Here is a 26,828-nt window from a genome sequence, read left to right on the forward strand (position 1 = left end):
TACAGGGTATGAGCCATGAAGCAATGGGTTGGGAGCAGGGCTTGAGCAGGAATGGACGAGGATATTGTACAGGATTTCAGTAGGTGACAGAATGCAACTATGGAAGAGGTGGGAAGGGCAGTGGGTATGAAAGTCCTCATTTCAGGGCACGACTAGAGGTGGTCAAAACCCTGGTGGAGAATGTAATTCAGTTTCTCCAGTCCTGAGAGGTACAGAGTCATGACAGGAATGTTCCTCTGTGATGCAGATGATGAGACTTTGGGAGGTAGCACATGATTGGAGAGATAGGACTTGGGATATATGTTTCTCTACAAGGCTGGGAGAGTAATTATGATCTGTGAAGGCCACAGTGAGAGCTTTGGTATATTTCAAGAGGGACTGCCTGTCGCTATAGATGCATAGGTCTTGCGTGGCTTGGCTGTATGGAAGGGACTTCTTGGTATGGAACGGGCAGCAGTTGTTGAAGTGGAGGAATTGCTGGTGGTTAGGTGCTTTGATATGGATGGAGGTACTGGTGTAGCCATCTTTGAAGAGGAGGTCAACATTGATGAAGATGGCTTGTTGGGTTGACGAGGACCAGGTGAAGAAAATGTGGAAGAAGGTGTTGAGGTCCTGGAGGAATGTGGATAGAATGTGCACATCATTGATCCAGACCATGAAGATTTCATCAGTACATCTGAACCAGATGAAGGGTTTACAATTATGTGGGAGGGAGGGGGGGTAGGAAGGATTCCTGTAGAAGGCCCGTGAATAGGTTGGCATAAGGGGGGAGGGGGGTGCCCACTGCCACATACCAGATTCATTTGTAGCAGATGCCTTCAAAGGACTGATTGATTGAGGGGTTTATGGGGATTGAGGGGTTTATGGGACTACACAGCAAGGTCTTCAGTCCCACAATTCCAAAGTTACTTGCGCAAGAGAAAGTGTGTGCTAAAAGTGGACAGACCGAGAAAATGTGAAGAGAGGTCCCAACCACAACATCCTGCCCCTGCTCTAAGAGTAAAGCAAAACCTTACATCTTAAAATAAAAAACCACTTTTATGGTGGACAGTGAGGACCAGTTCAACCATCCATGGTAAAGATAAGGAATCTGGAAGACTGTACTTAATATGATGGGCCAAAAGGAGGGGACATGCCACCAACATAGCCACACTGTGGATTGGCTCATTACATGCGAGAAAACAATGGGTGAGCATGGTATGACCAATGCATAGACTGCATAACACAGTGGACTCCTTCTGAGAGGAATATAAGGAAGAGCACCAAACCACAATAGTCTCCTTGACTGTGCTGAGTTTATTACTGAGAGCAGTAGCGCACCAGAGATCATTCCACTTTTGGGCAAAGAGAGATTTGATGTAGATCCACATGTCTACAGATGGAACCATGAAAGGGAATGGGGTAAGTACCTGCTTCTCAAGCCAAACAGTCAGAAAGTTTATTCCCTGGGATGCCCACAACTTAGGACACAGAGAAAGACATCTGAGCCCGCAGCACGGCCAAGGGCAGAGAGAAGGTCATGGATGGCAGAGACCAAAGGGCGACAAGAGTAGCATTGGTCTATAGCCTCCAGGCTGCTCATTGGGTCAGTACATATTAAAACACAAGAAATAAGGAGTTGTCATATTTATAGAGGGGGAATCCTTGCTTCTGCAAGGACATTGTCAACCGGACTAATGTGAAAGGCACCAACAGCCAGACACACTCCACAATAGTGAACAGGGTCAAGTATTTTCAGGGTGGGAGGTGTTGCTGAGCCACAAACCTGACTACCATAATCTAGTCTGGACAAAACCAGATCATGGGAAAGATAAAGAAGAGCAGCAACCCACAATGTGTGAGCCAGAAGGCCGAGAGCATTAAGCTTTTAAATGCATGTAGTCTTCAGGTGGCAAATATGGGGCAGCCACATCAGCTTTTTATCAAAAATATGGCCCAAGTAACAGTGTGCTAAAACATCTAGGCGCTGGTTCAGGATTTACTGTGGGTCAATGGCAAAAAATGCATAACCCATGATTTTGGAGGGAGAAAACTGGAAGCCATGGAAGAGGGCACATGCGGAGGCCCAATGGATGGCACCTTGGAGCCAGTGCTCACCAGATGCTATAGAGTAGAAGCTGCACTAGATGCAAAAATTGTCGATACACAATGCCGGGGTACCTACAGGCCCAACAGAGGATACAAGCCCACTGATGGCTATGAGGAAGAGTGAGACACTTAACACAGAACCCTGTTGGACACTGTTTTCCTGAATCCAAGGGATGCTGAGTGAAGTGTCAACTCAAAACTGGAATAGTCGGTGGGATAAAAACTCGTGGATACAAATTGGAAGGGGGCCGCAAAAGCCCCAATCATGGATGGTAACTGAAATTTGATGGTGCCAAGTCGTTTTATATGCCTTATTTAGGTCAAAGAAGACCGTAACAAGGGGCCAGCAGTGAGTAAAAGCCTGTTGGATTGCTGTTTCCAGCCCGAGGTAAATGTTCAGTTGGAGATTATTATTTCCATAAGCCACACTGATACAGGAACAAAAGGCCCCAAGATTCGAGTACCCAAAATAATTGGAAGCTAACCATCCACTCAAGCAGTTTGTAAAGTACATTCGCCACGCTAAGCAGGCAGTGGCTGTGGAGAAACATTGAGTCCTTGCCAAGCTTAAGGACTATACTGTCTTGCCATTGTTGCGAGGGGAAGGCACTCATGAGCAAAATGCCCTCAGTAGATGTTGCCTCTGGGTAATGTCCAAGTGTTGGGGGTCATGTCACATGAAGAGGTAAGTGCCTGCAAGAATTCCAATTCAGTGAAGGGTTCATTACAAGGTTCAATTTGGTGGGGGTTGGAACAGAAGGGGGGACTAATCAACTTGGCATTTCTACTGGAGAAAGGAAAGAGGACACCGACGCTTTTGTAAAGTGTGCCTCAAGGTGTTCTGCAAGACCAATGGATCAATACACAGAGCACCCTGGAGGATAAGACCCTGGACAGTTGATTGTCACTGGCAGCCCAAAAGGTTATGGAGCTTGAACCAAACCTGCGATGAAGAGGCAGGCATACATCCATAGAGACGAAACATAGCACTCCCAACATTCCATTTTACTCTGCTTAATAAGGTAGTGAGCCTTAGCATGGAGATTTTAAAAAGTGATAAGATTGGTTTTTGAAGAGTTTTTAAATCATTGCAGCACCTATCAGCAGTCCTGGATAACAAATGCTACGTCTTTGATCCTCCACGGCACCAGTCGATGATGAGGGGACCTGTCGATAGGAGAATAGCAGTGCCACCAGCATGAAGAATACTGGCAGAGACACCCTGCACAACTACATCAACGCAATTTGAGAGAGAGGTGTCAAAGTGCGCAGCAGATGTATATAAAGGCCAATTGAACCTGTGGAATGACCAACATGGGGGCCTGTCTGACTGGCAGTGGCAGGGGAATAATAAAATTACCAGAAAGTGGTTACTGCGACAAATATTGTCATGGGATGACCAATGCAGGGAAGATGTGAGAGCTAGGGAGGAGATAGTGAGATCAGTAGCAGTAGAGCTGCCATTAGTGGCACTGAAGTGGGCAGGGGAACCGTCATTGTGGAGACACAAATCAAAGTCTGTAATAAGTTAATCAATTAGAAAACCCCTACCCATCAAAGTGGCACTCTCTCACAGAGGATGGTATGCATTGAAGTCCCTGAGGAGAGATATGAGGGTGGGAGTAGTTGTGTTGAGGTAAACAGTTCAATGTAAGGAAGTGCCTATCTGGAGGGAGGTAGAACATGGCAAATTGTGATTGCTGGGGTTATTTGCACTCTAATTACTATTGCTACCAGGTTGGTATGAAGAGGGTACAGTCATTAATGGCATAGTGAACCAAGGTGCAGACCTCTCCAGATGCTATCCTGGGGCAGGCACAGTTCCAACAGAATGCCTGATAACCCCGAAATGTTGGAGAGGGGTCATCACGGTAGTGCATCTCTTGAAGAGCAAGACAGAATGCAGAATAGGAGAAAACAAGGTGTTGTATTTCTGGTACGTGACAATAATATCTGTTGCAATTCCACTGGCTTATCGTGTGGAGAGACTCGAGGTAAGAAATAGAGAAGCTGAGGGGAGGACATGTCACTTGGTCAGTTGTTGTCATTGACAAGAATGGGGCAACATTCACAAATAAGATGTCAAAGCCAGGTTGTAAGAGGGGAGATAGCATCTCCATGGGGCATCTGGGATTTATGTTTCTTCTTCTTCTTCTTCTTCTTCTTCTCTTTCAGAGACAGACAAAGGAAGAGTACATAGAGGGTGAGCAGGCATCTGCAAGATCTGGAACCAAACGTGAGCGGGCTACATTGGGGTGCATAAATGATGCATCTCGTGGCCAAGTTGTGTTAGTAGGCTCCTGGCCTGAGAGACGCTGGGGGAGAGGCCCCTGGTGGGAGCCGTAACACCAGCAGGTGCCAAAGATGGAGGCACTTCTTCGGCAAGTGAAGGGGAGTTGCATCCAGAGGAGAAGGTGTGGGAATTACAAGGAAGGGGGAGGGGATGGGGCTGCAGTGAGGAAGAGGCAGGAGTGGGAAATGATGTAACAGAGGCAAAAGTTGAAGAAAGTGTCTATGGATGGGGTCAGTCATATTATTGGCAAGTCTCAGCAGAAGTCAGGTGTTATAGGGACTTGTACTCTTGGATAATCTTTTCTCTCTTGTGAGTTGGGCAATCTGGTGAGTAAGGAGAATGGCGGTCATGACAACTGGTACACAAACATGGTGGAACACAGGGGCTTCCCTAATGGGGTGGGTGCCCACAGTCACCACACTGAAGGTCCATTGCACAGCAGCAAGACATATGCCCAAAAACAAGCACTGAAAGCACTTCATGGATGGTGAAACATATGGCTTCACATCATACCTCTACCACATAACCTTGACCTTCTCTGGGAGGTATCTCCCTTGAAAGCCAGAATGAAGGCAATGGTATTGGTGTGGTTGTCTTTATGGCACTTCTGCACATGTCAAATGAAATGAATGGTGCATTGTTCCAGATTAGCTCGGAGTTACTCACCAGTTTGCAGAGTGAAATCCCAATGAAAAATCACTCCCTGGACTATAGTCGGAGACGATAATGGGTAATAGGCACTAGGGTATTGCCAAGATGATCACAAGTACAAAGAGCTGCAGATTGGGTGGCAGCAGCTTTGATCAACAGGGACACTGACCACATCTTACTAATGCCAGCAAGGAAGGGAAGGCTGCCAGAGCATATGAAGCAGCATTCAATGATCCTTTACTATTTGACAAGATGGATGTTTCAGTGCAGCCACATTTTTGCAAGGTTGATACACTTCATGCACCAAGTGTCCACCCTGATACCACCCGCTCTGAACACGGTTCTCTACATAGGTGCCACCCAACTACAGCAAGGGCTGGCCGGCTCAGCCGGGAGTTCCAATGCTCCAGGAAGACAAGCAATCACTTCTTGGCATATGTGGGGAGAGAAAGCTAACATATCAGTGGTTTGATCCCTGTGTTCTCAGGGGGCTCACCCAGTTGGGTACATAACAGCCCCACCACACAGACTGGCCACAGGTTCTGGTGACCTAGTGGGGCAGAGAGAGGGTTACTGTGGGGAAGGAAAAGGGGAGGGGGGATAATCCACAATCCACACCAGAGACAATAAGGAGGGAGTTCTTTCCAAAAATGGAGGGGGAGAGAACAGGCCAGACGAACAATATCACACGGAATGCAGGGAACCAGGTGGATAACCAGGTTGTCATAAATCACAACACCAAGGGAGGGGAACAAGGGGGCAGAGGGTGAAGAAAACGCATCCCAGGAAGAAAAAAGGGCTGCAAAAGCTTGGGCCCTGTGTGCTCCACACATGAAGTCACAAAAAAACCATGAGCCCCATGGGCGGAGGGAAAGAGGGGGGGGGGGGGGGGGAGACTCCAAAGGAGATGTAATTGTGGGTGAGGACATAGCTGGTCAAGTGACCAGGAAAGTGGTTGCAGGTTTCAAATTTGTCGGGCAATGGAAAAGGTAGTGTTCAATAGCAGCAAGGCCATGGGTATCAGGGATGTTAGCGTAAAGGCAAGTGGCATCAATAGCGATGAGCAGAGCACCGTGTGATAAAGGAACAAGAACTGTAGAACTGGTCATGTTTGGTATCTTTTAGATGAGAGGGTAGGTTGTGCGTAATACCTACAACCACTATGCTGCATTCTACATGGGCACAATAACCAATAAGTTGTCTATAAGAATGGCCACAGACAAACTGTGAGCAACATACAGCTGGACCACCCTGTTGCTGAGCATGTTGCTCAACAAGGGTTCTTCATTTTAATGGCTACTTTACAGCCTGTGTCATCTGGATCCTTCCTGCCAACACCAGCTTTTGCACAGGTCGGAGCTCTGTCTGCAGTATACCCTATCCTTGGCTTGACCTTCTTAATCATTGTGCTACACTTACCTATCCCCTTTCCTGATCTCACTCCAGTGCTACACGGCCTTGTATTCCACTAATACACTCACAGTCTTTCCACTCCCACTGCCCGCAGCTAAGTCTCAACTGGACCTAGTGCTCTACTTTCTTTTCATTTCGTCCCTGCAAGCTACCACAAGCAGTAATTGACCATCCCCCAACATCTCCCTCCCCAGTCACCTCCCCAACTCCACTACCCAGACTGCTTTTCCCATCATGCGCCTTTGATCACAGTCTGGTCTTGGCAGCAAGAGACACTGGTCATGTGTGCATTAGTTGCATTTGCATGAATGCGTGTGTATGTCGTCTAAGTCAGAAGAAGGCTTTTTGGCTGAAAGCTAATTGTCTCTTTGTTGTGCTGCTCTTTGACTCAACATGTCCATTATGTGTTGAGCAGCAATCTATCCTTTTCATTGTTCTGTCATCATTCCACTCTGGGTTTTCCCACTGTCTGATTTTGTCTAACGTCTTTTTTTACATCCATAACCCAGTACTGCTTTCCTTTGTTACTATTTTCCAGCTCATTGCTATACTCAGTGTCAGTCATCTTCTTTCCTGTGTTTTGTGTGTCATCTCCTAAACCACACCACATGCTCTGACTTATGAGACACACTGTATCAAACCACCTCATCCACATACAGCACACAGCTACATGACTACTGATTGATGGTGCAGCATCTCATGTCCCACATTCCCCCCAACGATATAATTTATCCTAGACCTTCATATCACTCACTCTTCCTTTGTCACCCTCGTCTCTTTTCACTTATTATTTTCCATACCCTCCTACGACACAGGAACTTGTATCTCACCCCCTCCCCACTATTTCTCCTCTCTTATTGCAGTTTGCACATACTAACATCACCTAATCTAGTCACATCTGCCCCCCCCACCCCCCCTCTTCTTCATACATGTTAGCCCACTGACTTGTAACCCATATTGTGGGCTTTTTATTTATTGTTATGTTTCATCTCTATGTGGTTTCACATCAATTTCAGTTAATTTTCGCTTTTCACTGCCTACTCCCTCAGGTTTAATCTTGTTTCCCCCACTTCATCAGTTCCATCCTTTCTTGTGATTTTTCCCACGTATTTTGGTGTATTTATGTTATTTGCATATTTTTAAGCAGTTCCATCCTCCACCATGGACCATTGCTTCTTCCGTCAGTGCCAATACAGAAAAGTTTTCTTATCTGTAGCCAGCATTCAGTTCTATATACCATTCCTGTGTTGTTGCCTGGTTCATGAAATCCCTCCAAATGACCTTACCATCAAATTAACCATCTCTGGCTGCAATCCCTCCTTCCAAAATGACTTCTATCCATTCAGATTCCACCAGTACTTATTCCTCAGCAACACCGTCCTCCAAAACCATGTCAGTCAGTCTCAAACCTCCTTGCAATACCTCCTCTCCATCTATAAAACTGTCCTGCTGTGCAGCCTCAAAGTCTTGAATCCCTTCTCACATAATGAAACTATTGCCCTCCAGGAACTTCATAAGCATTCACAATGCCACCTCAAAAAACTCCAACCTGTTCACATCCATCTCCAGTATCCTCCACCTCCCAAGATCCCCTCATGGCTGACAAACCCTGCCTCACAGACCTAATACATTTAACCCCTCAAAACTCTCAACAACTGTGATATAGAATCCAGAATCTAAACAGACCCAAAACATAGTCATGAACCTGAATTCCAAAAGCCTTAGTCTCACAGAAGTATCACTCCTTTCCAAAGGTCTTATCTTTTGCCCCACTCCAAAATTCAATCATGCAGGACTTGTTAAAGACCTTACCACCTCCTCCTCCTCCTCCTCCCAGTCCCTACACAATGGAAATGCTTTTTCTCCACTAACTCTACAGATCAAACTCAATGAAAGACCCAATGTTGAACCATACCTGACTTACTTCACTCCTTCAGCAACCGTGATCGACTTCCACTGTCCCCAAATCACTCACTGTTACTTTTCCAGAATTTCTTAACCTCGAACCTTGCCCCACCAGCATTTCTCAAATCCCTCAACATGCATGCTAACCTTTCACGTGCAGAAAGAACTGCAATCCACAGCCCAAAAACTGATTTTGACCTTATGACCCTACATTCTGACAAAGACTCCGCCACTGTGGTTTGGAACCACAAATATTATCTGGCGGAAGAACTCTGCTAGCTGTCAGATTCGTCCACCAACAATCCATTCTAGAAATATCTCAAGTCTCTCATCAAATCCTTAGGTCCACACCAGAACCTCTCCACTGAGTCTGCTTGTCTCCTCTGTCCCATTACTTCCCACTCTCCTACTTTCTACATGCTTCCTAAAACCCATAAATCCCAATACCCAAGGCACCCCATTACTGCCAGTTACTGTGCCCCACTGACAGAATTTCTGCTCAACTTCAACCTGTTACCTGCAACTTACCATTTTTTCCACCGACTCTCTACAGTTACTGTTCCTTTACAACACAGTGCCCTAGCTGTCATCATTGTTGTCACCTTCCTTTACACTAACATCCCTAATGCCCTACAACATCCTTCCTGGACTCCATGACCAACTACATCCTCACCCATAATGACTTCTCCTTTGAAGACATCAACTACAAACAAATCTGGGGTATGGCAATGGGCACCTTCATGGAACCATCCTGTGTCAACCTATCCCCCCCCCCCCCCTCCCCCCCAGATTCCCAAATCCTTCACCTGGTTCAGATTCACTGATGACATCATCATGATCTGGACTGAGTGTGCGCACACCCTATCCACATTCCTCCAGACCATCATCACCTTCTCCCCCATTCACTTCACCTTCTCCTCCTCAACTCAACAAGCCAACTCCCTCAGAGTTGAACTTTTCCTCAGCCATGGCTACATCAGTACATCCATCCATATCAAACCTATAAACAGCAGAAATACCTCCACTTTGACATCTGCCACCTGCTACACACCAAGAAGTCCCTTCCGTACTGCCTAGCCACCTTTGGCCATCACATCTGTACTGACGAGCATCCCTCTCAAAATATATCAAGGGCCTGACAGTGGGGCCTTCACAAATATTAATTACCCTCCCAGCCTTGTATAGAAACATATCTCCCATGCCTTATCTCTCCAGTCACTCACCACTTCCCAAAGTCCCCTCAGCCTCTGCCATCTGGATCCTTCCCACCGACGCCAGCTTTCCTCAATTACGCGGGTGGGAACTCTCTCCACGATATACCCTTTGCTGCTGTGAGTCTCCTGGCCTAAACCCTCATTAGTTACTGTCCTTGTCCACCTATCCCGTCCCCTGTTCCCACTACAGCATTACACAGTCTTCTATTCCACCAATGCACCCATAGCCTTTTTACTTTTCTCCTTCCCCCCTCCCCTCCCGCCACCCACAATCTAACCTCCTAGCTGCCCTACCTTCCCCCACCTCATCCCTGTAAGCAGCATTTTACTGACTCCCATCCCTAACCTACTATCTTTACCCCTCCCCATCCAAGACTCCTCCTTACACCCACCATCCAGAGTGCTTCTCCCATCATGCGGTGTTGCTTGCAGTCTGGTGACAGCAGCCAGAGACTGTGATTTTGTGTGTGTGTGTTTTGCATTTTCTTGAATGTGTGTGTGTGTGTGTGTGTGTGTGTGTGTGTGTGTGTGTGTGTGTGTGTGTGTGTGTGTGTGTGTTGTCTAATTCAGAAGAAGGAGGCCTTTTGCCCGAAAGCTTACTAGTCTTGATGTCTTTTTGTTGTGCCTGTCTCTGACTCCACATCTCCACTATACGGTTAGTGGCAGTATCTTTTCAGTATATTGTCATCATTCCTAACAGGACTAAATATTGTGGAATGACAGTTTATTGTAATATTAATAATTAATGAGAAGCACTAGAGGTGTACTGATACTCATTTACTGTGCCACGATCAGTTTTGTTTATTACATCATCATCAGCCTGCCGAGTTGCACCAAAATCATAATGTAAGGTTAGAGGTGAAACCTGGAAATGATGGTCATATAAACATTCTGCTGACCACCTGGCAGAATAATGGCAAACAGTAAGTGTATGCAACATGGCGTGCTGTGGTGGTGGTGGTTAGTGTTTAACGTCCCGTCGACAACGTGGTCATTAGAGAAGGAGCGCAAGCTCGGGTTAGGGAAGGATTGGGAAGGAAATCGGCCGTGCCCTTTCAAAGGAACCATCCCAGCATTTGCCTGAAACGATTTAGGGAAATCACAGAAAACCTAAATCAGGATGGCCGGAGACGGGATTGAACCGTCGTCCTCCCGAATGCGAGTCCAGTGTGCCAACCACTGCGCCACCTCGCTCGGTGGCGTGCTGTGTTCGCTAGTCTGTGTACTAGCTCAGTTTACACAGTATGCCATGTTGTGTGCACTTACCTACTGCTCCCTATATTTCTGCCTGGAGGTTGCCAGAATGTTTACATAATCGTCGTTTCCAGACTTTGTCTCTAACATTACATAAGACAGTTAGACCTCTCATATCATGATATTGGCATATCTCAGCAACCTGATGATGGTCTAAGAACAAAACTGGTCATGAGACAATAAATGTGTATCAATACAAAACACATAATAAATGTGTATCAATACAGCTGTGATGGTTCTTATTAATCATTAATATTAGCATCAATCAGCTGTAAAGCTAAATATCATCAAGATTATTTACAGTTCATTGTGCATTTTGATGATTGTGCCTATCACATGTGTTTTGGTCTGTTAGTTGCACATATAGCAATGATTTTTGCAACCGAGCATTTGATTATAGCAATACTGTTGCCACATAAATAAGTACAGGTAACTGTAAGGAAACAACTAACGCTACACACAGGACTGTTTTACTGTAACTTACTTCTGCACAAAATTTTCAAGAAACGCTCACAAACACTAAACTGAGTAGCCATTTGAAATATTCCCATTATTGTGAGATTCCTGTTATTGTCAGATGCTGGATATGAGTAGATAACTCATATGAAGAATACTTTAAGGAAGCAAGAGGGGACAAAGAGAAAATTGCCAATATCATAATGAATTTCTTGTCACTCTCTACACAGAATGCATCACTCAGATGTCTACTTTGATTATACAATGCTCTAGTTCGGGATACTTCAATGTAACAATTTACAAGATTCATGAAACCACTGCATATCTGATTTCCACACTGCTTCAAGATAATATTTCATATCTATATAAAAGTCCAGCAATATAGCTTAATTCTCCAAAGATCTATGCAGTATTTTATAAGATATCATTCATAGATTGTTACCAAATTTTGATTGCTAAGTGATAATTAGATTTTTAATTGTCCCACTCTCAAAGAGAGCAAATACTTCAGCAAAAAGTTATCACAGACTATGAAGGTGGTCCAGAAGTATTTCTAATGATTCCAGCAAGAAACATAAAACTGCAGATATTATTGATGAATCTTTTCCACACCGCTACCAGAAACATGGCACTGGTAGCACTCACAGCATAGATGAGGATTTTAAGAACATAACAAAATTTACTGTTGCAGTAAGAACAGCTGTATTAATTTATGCTACAAAGTTACTAGAGTTACTTTTCTTAAGTTATCCATGCATCACAAAGAAAAAACTTCCTTGTCACAGGTTCACACGACTGGAATTAAAGATGATTAGTGTCGGAAACTTATTAATCTTAAGAGTTAAAAATGCAATTTTTTGTCATTAGTAACACACGCCTGCAGCACAGTTGGTAAAACGATAATACGATGATTTTATTTCATAATGCAAAACTTATTAGGTGGCCAACTATGAAAGATGCTGTTAGCATAAAAAATAATCCAGGTAACCAAATCTCAGCACTAATATCTTAATAACTGATAACTACCTTGAAAAGCTCGTTAAAATACTGACTACAAGCAGACAAGACAACCTTGTGTGCTCGAATACTTCGTCCACCAGCTGATAATGTGACATCAGTCAGATTGTCACTGTCCAAGAACTGCGGTAATGTTGCAAGAAGGTTACTCTGGTAATTGTGCCATCGCAGACAGAACTGTTGATCAGAACCCATGCCCACTCTGAAAATGACAAAAATTCCTCAACTCAGCTATCAAACGGTTATTTGTTTTTAACACACACACACACACACGAGAGAGAGAGAGAGAGAGAGAGAGAGAGAGAGAGAGAGAGAGAGAGAGAGAGAGGTATGTTTATCCATACAAAAATACTTGCAAAATACACAGATTTTCAGAAGATTGCGACAGAATCTATAACCCTTATTCAAATCTTTCTAAAGATTACAGGTGATGAAGTAGAAATACATGGCAAAATGGTGTACCTTGTCTTCACTTACACAAATTGAATAATTCCTTAAGATTTCAGAAATAATTCTCTTCTGTGAAATACAACAGCAACAAGCAAAAAGGATATACACCAATGGTGCACAATTTTTCCAGACATGCATGTACCAACTGCAAAAATGTGATCATCTAATCAGGAAACCCATAAATATGTTTACTGCCCCAGATCCTTAACTGAATCAGGCTGCTACTTCTATCAGTCTCTCTGTTTTCTTTTTTTTTTATTGTTGTATTCCGAGTGTTAAATGTTGCTGAATTGTACAGCCACATGAAGCTCTGATGATAAAACTTCATTGGACTCTGGGGCAGAGAAATGATAAGGTGCCAACAGGGTTATGATGATGTGGCCAGACTACATCCAAAACACATGTTCACTGAATGAATGCAGGAAGTATTAAACAGGGCAAAGCATTAAGAGCTGGGCATTACAAACCTATGTTCAGACTCAAGAAATTTTGACAGCCTAGAATTATTCAACTGGAATTCTTGTTTCAAATTATTTTGTAGAGTGTCATCTAAAAGGATACATCTACAGAGAGAACCCAAGATATCTGTTTTACATTGCAGGGGATGTTCTATTGAAGATGACATGTGTCACCATCCAATATATTTGTTCATTCTGTGCGAGCAGTTATGCAAATTGTAATACTCCAGTAATCACAGTACTCTTTTGGTCAAAGTGTTGCCTTTTACCATCATTATGAGCATACTGATACACGTGTTTAGGTAACATTTAATAGAATGAGGCAATTGGAAGATTACTGAATATTTACTCATTTATTACAACGAAGCATCGACATAATTTTTATTTCCAAAACTTTTCAATAAGTGAAGTTCCACACTGATTTGCAAACCAAATTAACTTAATTTGACCCAAATACTCACTTTGCATACTACATGACTGATTTTAGTATACTTCTACTGAAGGTGTTACGCCCTTGCCTAGCTCCAGCCTCTGATTCAATTACCCAATTAGTTATGAAGGAGGACTTTGCTTCACTGTACATCCAAACCATGGTGTAAAGTGGTATTTTTCACACGTTTACAAATAGCTACCCTGACATGTGCAGTTAAAACATCTTTCAGCTGCTATTCAACTTTGGCCTTCTTTTCTCTCAATTTCCTCACTTACTCACTGCCTACTCACCTACATGGAAAGCTGGTTTTTCCAAACTGTACCTCCCTTTGACCAAGTCACACGAGCTCCTCCTGAAAGACTGCAATTTACACATTTTTTTATAGTTGTGTCTCCCTCCACTGCACTTTGGGAAGCTGAATCTTTTCCTACCTATATTTAGTTACTTTTCCACACTGATTTCGTCTGATAATAGATAACATAAACAAAAAAGGCTTCACTCTACTCATAGTTTTAGATACACGATATGAACAGCTAAGCACTTCATATTCCATCAAATGCAGAAGCTGTTTTCAATTACAAGTCTTCATAATACATCTGTCATAGATGTGATTGCTGTAAGAAAATGCTGTGTTTTGGGGAAGGTAGGGTTTCTCATTTTCTCAAACATCTCATTTTTCCTCAATTTTCACAAATAAGATTGCACAAAGGTAGGTGACAGTAATGCATTAATTCATTATAAGCACCAGTTTAAAGTAGAAGTGGTCTAGGTCAAAGAACTATAACATCAAAAGTTAATGCACCTATCAGCAGGCTGCATCTGATATGAAGAGTCTTGTGAAACAGTTTGGTGTGTGTGTGTTTTACGGCTTTCTTTTCCTTCATCAGGAATCATATACACAATCTTTAATAACTCTTCTTGATTAATGCTTGACTGGGATTCTTCGCATTGCTTTAGGTCTCTAGGTGATGGTCTCATCCACTGAAATCTTTGTGTGTTATGTTGCAAACAAAAACTTGATCCATTTTGCTTATAAATTTGTTTGCTGATGATATTGAGGTGTACACCAATGTGTGACCGTTGAGTGACTGTAGGAGGATACAAGATGACACGGACAAAATATCTAATTGGGATGATAATTGGCAGCTTGCTACAATTGTAGAAAATGCATAACATTGCAAAGCAATATGAAATGGAAGGAGCTGTAACAATGGTAACAGGGAAGGCAAATAGTCAAGTTTGGTTAATGGGAGAATTTTAGGAAAGTGTGGTTCATCACTAAAGGAGACAGTGTATAGAACACTAGTGTTATCTGTTCTTCACTACTTCTCGACAATCGGAATCCCCACCATGTCAGATTAAAAGAAGACACTGAAGCAATTCAGAGACAGACTGCTAGTTTTTGTTACTGGTAGGTTCAATCAACATGTGAGTATTACAGAGATGCTTCATGAAGTCAAGTGGGAATCATTGGAGGGAAGACAATGAGCTTTTCATGAAACACTACTGAGAAAATTTAGAGAACTGTCATCTGAAGCTGACTGCAGAATGATTCTACAACTGCCAACATACATTTTGCATAAGTACCACGAAGATAAGCTGCAAGAAATTAGGGCTCATACAGAGGGGTATAGGAATTCATTTTTCCATCACCGTATTTCTGGGTGGAACAGGGAACAATAGGACCAGTAGTGGTACTAAGGTGTCCTCCACTATACACCAAATAGATGCTATCTGAGTACATAAGTACATACTAAAAAAAAAATATTTTCTGGATATGGGTATCCATCATTAATTTTTTGACTAATGACGACATACTTGGTTTAAAGAAGAAATGAGCATTATGGTTTTACATCCAGTTGACACTGAAACCATAAGATAAAGATCACAAGAACAGATTGGAGAAGAAATCACCCTGGCAAATACTTTAAGCAATTTACAGAAACAATAGAAAACCTTAATCTGACTTAGGTTTCGAACTGCGACCCTCCAGAATGTGAGTCTAATCCCAGATTTCACAATAGATCATATAATTAATAGCCATAAAGAAATACAGCGAGTTTAATGAGAACAGTTGTCTGTCCCTTTCAATACAGTGCTTTACAACAATGTTACCTACTCATACAAAACTATATATTTCGAAATATTTGAGGACCCAGCAACAATGTCTTCTATCAAAATTTTGTTCCTGTTCTCTCATTGTCTTCTGCAGTTTATTTATTGGAGATAGGAAATAATCAACAACAAATTTAGTGTAATGCAATGCAAATTAATTACCTTCTTGGATGAGAAGAACAAAGTTTTTAGAGTTTCTTATGAATGTTAACTTTTACAGAATGTTTATTCTATGCACCTTTCAGCTGATGAAGTAAAATGCAAGGATGTATCAAACGTTAGCTAGCAGAAAAGATAAAGAGTATTTTGTTTAAAAGTCATTTAATTCAGACAAACTGCACACAAAAAGGGCAATGATGGCACTTTACTTTTATCTAGTTCTCTGTTCCTCTCTTCCTCGTGTGTGTGTGTGTGTGTGTGTGTGTGTGTGTGTGTGTGTGTGTGTGAGAGAGAGAGAGAGAGAGAGAGAGAGAGAGAGAGAGAGAGAGAGAGAGAGAGAGCGCCATACCCAGGAGATGGCAGAGGACTAGGTTGCATTAAACTGTAAAGCCATTTTTTCAGTGGCAATGAAATTTAAATCAACACAGAAGGTGTACATCAAATAGGCAATGTGTTGGACAATTAGTTTTGAGTGACATTTCCAAATGTTTTCACAACCACCTTGAGACTGTCAAGGGCATTTAATGCAGTAATAAGCCAACAATTCAAACCATTAAGAACACTGCAGCTCTAATTATAAGGGCTAAAGAGGCTCTGAAAATGATGTCTTAGGTGACAAAATGAATTCTAAATATCCCGAAAACAGTTGTTTCTGCAAGAAGATTTGAACAAAAAGACAGTGTGAGCAACAGAAACAAATGCATGATAAAAGTTAAGTTTGTTTTATCATGCCTTGTTTTCCTTAACTGACCATGATAACATTTTAGACCAGATTATTACTGATTATACTAAGCAAGCTAATACAGCAATAAAAACAAGGAATTTTTAAAATTATATTATAACTAGGTAAATAAAATCTCTTACTCGCCAAGCTGTGGCAGGAGAAAACACACACAGAATTTAAGGCTATGTGCAAACTTTTGGAGCCTGAGGCTCCTCCTCCTGGCAGAAGGGTTTAATTGGATGGATGAAAAAAATCTACTCAATGAGAAGTGGTGGAAGAAACACACATAAACATTAAGGAAATGTGCAAGCTTTTGTAGCAAAAGAACCACTGGCCTCCTTAACTTTTTTCTGTGTTTTCTCCTGGTGCTGCTTGGTGAGTATATTTTTTATCTACTCAGTTATATTATGACTGCACTATGTGGTACTTTGCTTCAGTTCTGAAACAAAGCATCAGTTACAAATGACTATGTGAGCAAAAAACTGTGACTTGAAAATAAAAGCCAAAACAACACGAGATGTTTGACAGCATTGACAATATACATAAATAATTGGACAAATGACACACAATGAAAAGGGTATTTACAGATGGGGAAAGGCAGGAAAGATCAGAATGGATGAAAATATACTAGGCAGTTAAGAAAGAATGAAACATAAGCTTACTGAAGAAGAGGGCCAGGAAATGATTGACTAAAGAGGTCCAATGAGGCCATAAAGTATTGGGAAAAAAATGTGGAAATATACATAAATAATTTTTCTAGAGGGCATGCAGCTTTACTGTATAGTTAAATGATGATAGTGTCCTGTTGGGTGAAATATTCCGGAGGTTAAACAGTCTCCCATTCAGATTTCCGAGCAGGGACTAATCAGGAGGACGTCGTTATCAAGAGAAACAAAACTGGCATTCTACGATCAGAATGTAGAATGGCAGATCCCTTAATTGGACAAGTAGATTAGAAAATTTAAAAAGGGAAATGGATAGGTTAAAGCTAGATATAGTGGGAATTAGTGAAATTCTATGGCAAGAGGAACAAGACTTTTGGTCAGTTGAATACAGGGTTATAAATACAAAATCAAATATGGGTAATGCAGGAGTAAGTTTAATAATGAATAAAAAATAAGAGCACAGGTGAGCTAGTACAAACAGCATAGTGAATACACTATTGTAGCCAATATAGACACGAATCCCACAGCTACCACAGTAGTACAAGTTTATATGCCACCTAACTCTGCAGATGGCGAAGAGATTGAAGAACTGTATGATGAGATAAAAGAAATCAATCAGATAGGGGGGGGGGGGGGGGGCATTTAATAATTATGGGAGACTGGAATTCGATAGTAGGAAAAGGAAGATTAGGAAATATGGTAGATGGATATGGAATGGGGGTAAGAAATGAAAGAAGAAGCCACCTGGTAGAATTTTGCACATAGCATAACTTAATCATAGCTAACACTTGTTTTAAGAATCATAAAAGAAGGTTGTATACATGGAAGAGGCCTGGAGACACTGGAAGGTTCCAGACAGATTATATAATGGTAAGACAGATTTAGGAATCAGGTTTTAAATTGTAAGACATTTCCAGGGGGTCAAATGTATGTGGACTCTGACCACAACTTATTGGTTATGAACTGCAGATTAAAACTGAAAAAAACTGCAAAAAGGTGGGAATTTAAAGAGATGGGACACAGACAAAATGAAAGAACCAGAGGCTGTAGAGAGTTTCAGAGAAAGCATTAGGGAACAATTGACAAGAATGGGGGAAAGAAATATAGTAGAAGAAAAATGGGTAGCTTTGAGAGATGAAATACTGAAGGCAGCAGAGGATCAAGTAGGTAAAAAGACAAGGGTTAGTAGAAATCCTTGGGTAACAGAAGAGATATTGAATTTAATCGAGGAAAGGAGAAAATATAAAAATGAAGCAGAAAAAAAGGAATATAAACGTCTCAAAAATGAGATCGACAGGAAGTGCAAAAATGGCTAAACAAGGATGGCTAGAGGACAAATGTAAGGATGTCGAGGCATATATCACTAAGGGTAAGATAGATATTGCCTACAGGAAAATTAAAGAGACCTTTGGAGACAAGAGAACAGCTTGTATGGATATCAAGAGCTCACACGGAAACCCAGTTCTACACAAAGAAGGGAAAGCAGAAAGGTAGAAGGAGCATATAGAGAGTCTACACAAGGGCTATGTATGTGAAGGCAATATTATGGAAATGGAGGAGGACGTAGATGAAGATGAAATGGGAGATATGGTACTGCATGAAGAATTTGACAGAGCACTGAAAGATCTAAGTCAAAACAAGTCCCCGGGGAGTACACAACATTCCATTAGAGCTACTCATAGCCTTGGGAGAGCCAGCCCTGGCAAAAATCTACCATCTGGTGAGCAAGATGTACGAGACAAGCGAAATACCCTCAGACTTGAAGAAGAATATGATAATTCCAATCCCAAAGAAAGCAGGTGTTGACAGGTGTGAAAATTACCGAACTATCAGAGTAAGTCACGGCTGCAAAATACTAACACGAATTCTTTACAGACGAATGGAAGAACTAGTAGAAGCGAACCTCACGGAAGTTCAGTTTTGGAACACTGACCCTACGACTTATTTTAGCAGATAGACTGAGGAAAGGAAACCTACGTTTCTAGCATTTGTAGACTTAGAGAAAGCTTTTGACAATGTTGACTGGAATACTCTCTTTCAAATTCTGAAGGTGGCAGGGGTAAAATACGGGGAGTAAAAGGCTATTTACAATTTATACAGGAACCAGATGGCAGTTATAAGAGTCAATGAAAGGGAAGCAGTTGTTGGGAAGGGAGTGAAACAGTGTTGTAGCCTATCCCCGATGTTACTCAATCTGGATACTGAGCAAGCAGTAAAGGAAGCAGAAGAAAACTTTGGAATAGGAATTAAAGAATTGGGAGGAAGAGGAATTTGTGTAACAACTTGACTAGAAGACGGGATCGGTAGGTAGGACATGTTCTGAGGCATCAAGGGATCACCAATTTAGTATTGGAGGGCAGTGTGGAGGGTAAAAATCATAAAGTAAGACCAAGAGATGAATACACAAAGCACATTCAGAAGGATGTAGGTTGCAGTAGTTACTTGGAGGTGAAGAAGCTTGCACAGGATAGAGTGGCATGGAGAGCTGCGTCAAACCAGTCTTTGGACTGAAGACTACAACAACAACAATTCCAGACCTCCATGAACAAAGGCTACAGCACATTGATTTCGTCCATGGCTATAAAGAGTTTGGATATGCATGGTGACCTACACTGTATAAAACAGATCCCATTTTGGATAAATAAACAGCCAAAATTTATAAGTATTTTATTCTGAACTTGTTAGTTTCTTAGTCCTGGAATAGTTGTACAATGTGTACGCCTACTGTTAGCCATTGAAAAAAAAAATCTCTCTCAGCTCACACACATCAATCAACCTCCAATTTCCATCTTTCACAAGGTATTTCATGCTTATAACTTCCTTAAAGTCTTATTCAATTGCCTCATAATCTCCACTGTCAACTGGTTAATGACGCGTTCCACTGAAAAGGAAATCCTATGTTTGATTCCTAAAAGTTATCATAAGATTTCTTGGTGTAAGAGAGTATATAGAAGCTGCTCAAACGAACAGTAATAAAACTAAAATCCATGCAAAGGCCACTACTTTAAAGTGTGTGTCAGGCAGAGCAACATGACATTTATTTACTTAACATTTTACAAGTTTACTTCATACAATACTCACATACAGCAATAAGCTTGTAAAATAATAAATTATCACTTTTACGGTTTCACAGTAACACATTTGAGTTGTAATTCAGGCAACCAAATTTTTGATAAAACAAATGATTGGATTCTCAACACAATGGTATGTCGCAATTAACAATGTATTTCACCACTCTGCTTGAAAACAGATGGGGAATTTCTGCTTTGGAATACTACATGAAATTCTTAGTTAAAGTGCTGGACCCCAGTGAACTGTTGATTGTAGTGAAATACTTATCTGTAGCACATCCCGAGATCTAGGTTAGGATGGAAGCGTCTGATTCCACCCATTGGCTATGACCTGTGACGCGAGGCTGTTGTGGTGTGCAATGTCACAAATGGCGTGGAGTTTAGTTTGTGAGAGTGACATGTTTGTAGGTGTCATTTTGATGTGATCGGTGGTGCTCTAAGATGGTGTGTTTATGTGTTGTGTGTTACGTGATGATTTTGGTTTAGTTTGCATGTGTCGCATGTTTATAGGTGGCATATTGTTGCAGTCGGTGGTTGTCTCTGGTGTTGTTGTTTATGCGTAGCGTTTTATGTGGCGTATGGGGTCATTTGCAAGATAGCATTCGTATGTGTGTGTGGTATCGGTGGAGACTGTGTTTACATTGGAATATTTTTCAGTGAGTTAACAATTTTGGTTTTGTTACGTCAATGTTGTTGTTGTTTTTTTTCTGTTCGTTGTATGTGAATTTTGGTAAATTGCTTTATGTCTTTGGTAGGTATGGATATGACTGACAAGGTCAACAGTTTGCAGTTGTCGGCGATGATGGGGAACAGTGCGTTGTCTCTAATAAAATTTCTTCAGCTATTCGGCGTGTTAGCTGAAGTCGTCAAGTGTTCAGTGTGTCGCGAAAAAATGAGGCTCACTAGAGGCTCTGACGAGGGACCGCTATATGTGGAGATGCCGTAAGGATAACAGGTCAAGGGAAGTGTTCGATTCCAATTTTGATTTTCTAGGGTTTTTTTTGTCGTAGGATTAAGTGTGGTGGTGGTGAAAGTTTTGACCTATATAGGTTAAGTGAAGTGATCGATTCCAGTGGATTTTGTGTGTAGTGGAATTTGGGAAGGTTGTGGGGTCTTGTAATTTTAGTGTTTTTTGTCGTTTAGTGTAGTGTCTTGTGTTTATATTAAGCTTATTCCCACCCAAAACCCCTCACTTGTCTCGTTAGTTTCAGTATATTTTTGGAGGAATATCTGTTTGGCGGTTTTTCGTTTTGTTTTCATGTTTGTTGTCATGTTTATGTGATGATGTCATAGGAGCAGTATGGGAGTAGTTGTGAATGGTCGTTTCCGCCATATTGGTGACGTCATTGGTCAAAGCAGAGGGGTGGAATCGGACTCTTCCGTTATCCCGACAAATTGGTTGAGAGTTGACAACACTGACAAATGTGAAAGCAGAAAATCTGGTTGTGTAACAAAGTGATCAACAGCAAAGTCTAATGTTTATATCCACACCATACTAAAAAAAGGGAGAGTCCAATACATAACTTTTACCAAATTCTTCATTGGTATAAACAAAATCGTGAGTACTTGCTACTGATAGTAATATGCCATTAGTATATCACTCCAATTGAATGCCCGTTACTGTTGGTGCAAAATATATAATAACCTTATAAACAGAAACAAGACTCATTAACGTGAAAGAGCTTGCTAGTGTTGAAGTGGATATCTTAGAACCTAATGACAGGTTCATGAAAAACATTTTCCAAGATAAAAAATAAGCAGTCAGTGGCTTTGTTGATCGTCTTTATGAATCTCCAACCCTCACTCTTTTTTGAAACAATATGCCAAATATACAGTGTTCGTAGCTGTTGCATCAAAATACCATTTATGATTAATGTTGTGACAAATGCTTATTAGCAGGAAGTTTGTCACAACTGGAAGGGATTAGTGCTTAATTCCCCATCAACAATGAGGCCATTAAAGATAAGGCCCAAGCTTGGATTAGTGAAGGATGGGTAAGGAAATCGGCCACGTCTTTTCAAGAGAACCATCCCAGCATATGCCTGAAGCAATTTTGGGACATTACGGAAAACCTAAATCAGGATGGCCCGACATGAGTTTGAATGGTAATCCACCAGTGTGCTAACCACAGTGCCAGCTTGCTCAGTTTGTCATAACTAACTGGATCCATATACTAAGTTCTCAAATGAGAAAATCCCAATGTGTGTTCAGAGTGCTGAAATTGCAAATATCATAAAACATAAGAGTTGTGACTAGCTGTTACTCAAGAGCTTTGCAGTGGAGCATAATGAAGCTAAATTCATTTCTCTTATTACACTCCATTATTACGACACTGAAAGGACACATTAGAAACATGAGGGGAATAGTGATTAGCCTCTGTATTATTTCCTTCTTTTAAATATGTAGAATAGTTCAACAGCTATGTCCTTCCACAACTAAAAGTTGTTGGATGACGATGATGTTTGGTTTGTGAGGCGCTCAACTGCGCAGTCAGCAGCACACATACAAAGTACCGATATTACACAGTCCAGTTTTCATACAATCCAATCTAGCCACTATAACGAATTATGATGAGGACAACACAAACACACAGTCTCCGGTGAAAGCTGTTGGGGCCTAGTACAATTCATTCCTTAGATCAACAAGGAAAACTATTAATAAATATGCTATGAACTGTATCCGGTTGACTGCAATCTACAACATCATCATAACATGTGGATCCTCAATGTAAATATACAGTAATATGCAAATTAATTGGGAGAACTTATCTTTAGTAAGGAATCAAAGCTGGTTAGCTGTGACTATTTGTATCCACGCAGTCGCTTCACTCTTTACAGACTATTGTTGCCTTGACCCTGAACAACAACTGTAGGTCCTGTTGAGTTGAGTTGTAACAGCATGTGTTATTTGCGCCTTCTCAACAGGAGAACTATGTTTGTGTTAAAATAGACAATTTGTCTAACAAGCAGGCAAAAATAGTTGCTCTTCATGAACACATACCTATGATTATATGACACATTGCATCTGTAGTTGGTGTGGAAAAATATAGTGTTTCAGGACTTATTGGGGCATATAGTGACTCTGCCTCACTGTCTCTAAAGAGAAAGGCAGATGTGGACAAAAACAAAACAGCACCCTCAGAACTGACAAAATTCTACTTGGAAACAGTAGCATTCATCCAAACAAGACTAGAAAGAACATTCAGAGAGATTTATTGGCTACTGGGATGGAAATTGACTCAACAGTACAGTATAAGGTTCTTGATCGTGAGTGGAATGCATGAAAGGCATGAGAAGCAGTTGTTAACACCTACCATCAAGAAAAAAGGGACTACGGAAGTGTCTGATTCTAATCATCTGCTTTGACTCATGACTTCACCTATATGGTGGAAATGACTATTGTAAGGGTCTCCAATATGGCACCTATGATGTCACTACATACACAAGGCAACAAACACGAAATACATATAATTAAGACAATAACATCTCCCTCTAAAAATTCAAACTAATGAGGCAGCCATGGGAAACCCCCCCCCCCCCCCCACACACACACACACACACACACACACACACACACACACACACACTTAGGGCACAATCAAACACAACAAGACGACATCTACAAACACAACCAACTCAAACTCTGCGCCATAATGACACAGCACACAACTACACCTTTATGTCATGGGTCAAAGCAGACGGGTGGAATCGGACGCTTCCGTTGACCCAGAAACCAGATGGCATTGGGCCAAAATGTAAAAACCTTGGACTTCCAATGACTGGAAACATGTAATTTTCCGTGAGGAGTCACATTTTATTGCTCAAGGTTAAACAGCAAATACTGTCGTGCAAAGCACCTAAGAGGCAGTGAGAGCTGAGCACCTTGAACAGACTGTAAATTACCCTCCCCAAAAAATGTTTTGGGGGTTTCTCCACTGCCAAGTGGCACTAGTTCCCATTGATGGCATGATGAATTCAACCAATTGTGGGTAAATCCTTATGTGCAGGTTTGTGCCATTCCTACAGACCTTTTAAGGTGGACAGACATTTCAACATGATCTGACTTGTGGCACACTTCTAAAGTAGTCAAGATGTTCATGGAATAGAACAACATTAATGGACTTCAGTGATCAAGTAATTCACTAGACTTAAATCATACTGAGAATTAGTGGAGTATTGTGAAAAACTGCCTTGGTAAAATGGACTTCAACAAAATAATGCATGTTAGTAAATGTTTCAAGACAAAGAACTATGAAACATTTGCTCTAACCTGGTCAAATCTATGCCACAACATACTGAGAGGCTCATTAAAGTAAAAGGAGGAGACATTAGTTACTAATGTTTAGTAAGCTACTAACTGTATTATATATAAAGTAATAAATGTGCATGGTTAAAGTTTAAGCTTCTTGTCCCAATTAAGTTCCACACTATGGTAAATATTCTCTTTCCGATAATACCTATGTGGCAACATTTTAAAATCGGCAATGCAGTCTGGCGAATATTTATGCAACACTGAAGAAACTGCCACACAATGGTTCTATCACATCTGAGGAGTGCAAATCACTAGTTAATTAACACAATTTTCTGTTAGCTGGTGAAATTTAGGGCCTAAATGGCAGAAGAATGAGCTGTGGTGCAATGAAGCAATCAAAAATGCAGAAATTGTATATTTTTGTTTAGAGCTGTTACTTCTGACTGCAAGCTAACTAAATACACATCTTGAAGTGTATGTGGGTTTGATTTCTGACCTACATAATTGGTGACCTTGACATCGTGGGTCCAGTTCCACCCGCAGAGGGTTATAAACACATATTCATGGCAGTGGATAGATCCACAGAATGAGCAGAGGTTATACCAGGGACAGATGTAGCAGCCAAGACAATAGCAAAGACATTTGTTGCATATTGGTTAGCTTGCTTTGGAAGCCCATACATATTAAGACAGATGAGAGTCAACAATTCGAATCTAATCTATTCATTGAGCTGGCTAGACTCTGTGGAATCCAGCATCACCACACAACCAGTTATCACCTGGCGAGCAATGGAATGGTGGAAAGGTGGCATAGAACACTGAACGTGGCCCTCAATGTCACCATGAGTTGGCCAGAGGTGTTACCACTAGTACTTCTATGTTTAAGGGACTGTGTATAAGGTGGATATAGGCACCTGTAATGGTAGAGATGGTTTACAGAGAACCATTAAGAATTCCGGTAGACTAATCTCACGGCGACACCACTACAACATAAACAGAGCTACCACTCATGGTACAGTGCATTCATGACTATGTGGTTAGGATGAGTGGGCCATCAGTAGCCCGCCATGGTGAATATCCACAGTCTTTAAGCACAAGATGTTGGCAGACTGCTCACACATGTTGCGGAAGGATTCCACACTGGCTACTTATACTGGGCCCTGCCACAAACTGATGTGATGCCCAAACTAAACATCTTGCAAAGTCAGGGTGTCCACTGAAAGAGTGAAACCACCATGGATCTTACCATTGTCGATGCACAAATGCACTCCTCCAGTTCAGGATGATTGAGGGACAGGCGACCCTACACCCAGTTGAACTGAAGAGACAATGCTAAGATGCCAGAGGACTACAGAACAAACAGCCATACCTGTGCTTGTACTGACAATAACCTGCCATCTGTACAAGTATTGTATATTTATTGGTCCTGTGAATCATACTCTGTACAGGGGTACATAATGATATAGGACAAGTCAAATAATTTGCGATAAAATTTAACAGAAAAACTGTTGTATGGTTTTAAGTATATAGCAATATGACTAACATTTCAAAAATAAATTTTACACGCATACATTTCATACTTTCGGCCTTGATTATACAAACACACACATATATGTAATGGACCAGATACAAGAGGTGTACAAGTCTAATTCAAGTTCCCCTGCACCCCACAGGCTCCACACCTTAAGTGGGAAGCTCTGTGGGAGCAAGAGACAACCTGTGAAGTGCATTGTTTATTCCTAGGAAGAGTAACCGATTTTGAGAGTTGGTCGTTTATTATTCATTTTTTCTTTAGAGCTGTTACTTCCGACTGCAAGCTAACTAAATAAATGTGTCTAAGTATATGTGGGTTTGATTTTTGATCTACAAAAGTAAACAAAGTATCAATGAACACCATCTGTCCTAGGCATGAAGTCAAACATCAAATGGAACATAAATAATAAATACAATATTTATTTTAGATCATTTTGAAAAGTGCATATGGCCTTTAAAGTTGTCCTTCATAGTACAAGCCTATCACTTTTTAACATTTTAAAATAAATAAATAAATCTTTGATAGCCTTCTACCTTTCCCAACAAGTTTTACAAGGTGGATGTGCTTGATGCAAGAGAAACAGAAAGTGGACAAGCTGGAGCTGTAAGCTCAAACGAAGAAATCAACCCTGGACTCAGGTGAAAATATCTGTAAAGTTACTGGAGATTGGAAATAATT

The 26,828-nt window shown here is 41.3% G+C and overlaps 1 protein-coding gene across 6 annotated transcripts in view; it reads right to left on the reverse strand.

Annotated features, from left to right (window-relative positions):
* Positions 1-26,828, reverse strand: part of LOC126342926 (protein abrupt-like) — a 135,022-nt gene that overhangs the window by 107,347 nt on the left and 847 nt on the right. For all 6 annotated transcript variants that reach the window (XM_050001898.1, XM_050001897.1, XM_050001896.1 and 3 more), the window contains one exon: positions 12,301-12,493. In XM_050001898.1, coding sequence (XP_049857855.1) covers positions 12,301-12,486 — 186 coding nt within the window. In that variant the 5' untranslated portion in view covers positions 12,487-12,493. The remainder of the gene's footprint in view (positions 1-12,300; positions 12,494-26,828) is intronic.

Source organism: Schistocerca gregaria, chromosome 1 (genome assembly GCF_023897955.1).
Source record: "Schistocerca gregaria isolate iqSchGreg1 chromosome 1, iqSchGreg1.2, whole genome shotgun sequence".
NCBI classification, from domain to species: Eukaryota; Metazoa; Arthropoda; class Insecta; order Orthoptera; family Acrididae; genus Schistocerca; species Schistocerca gregaria.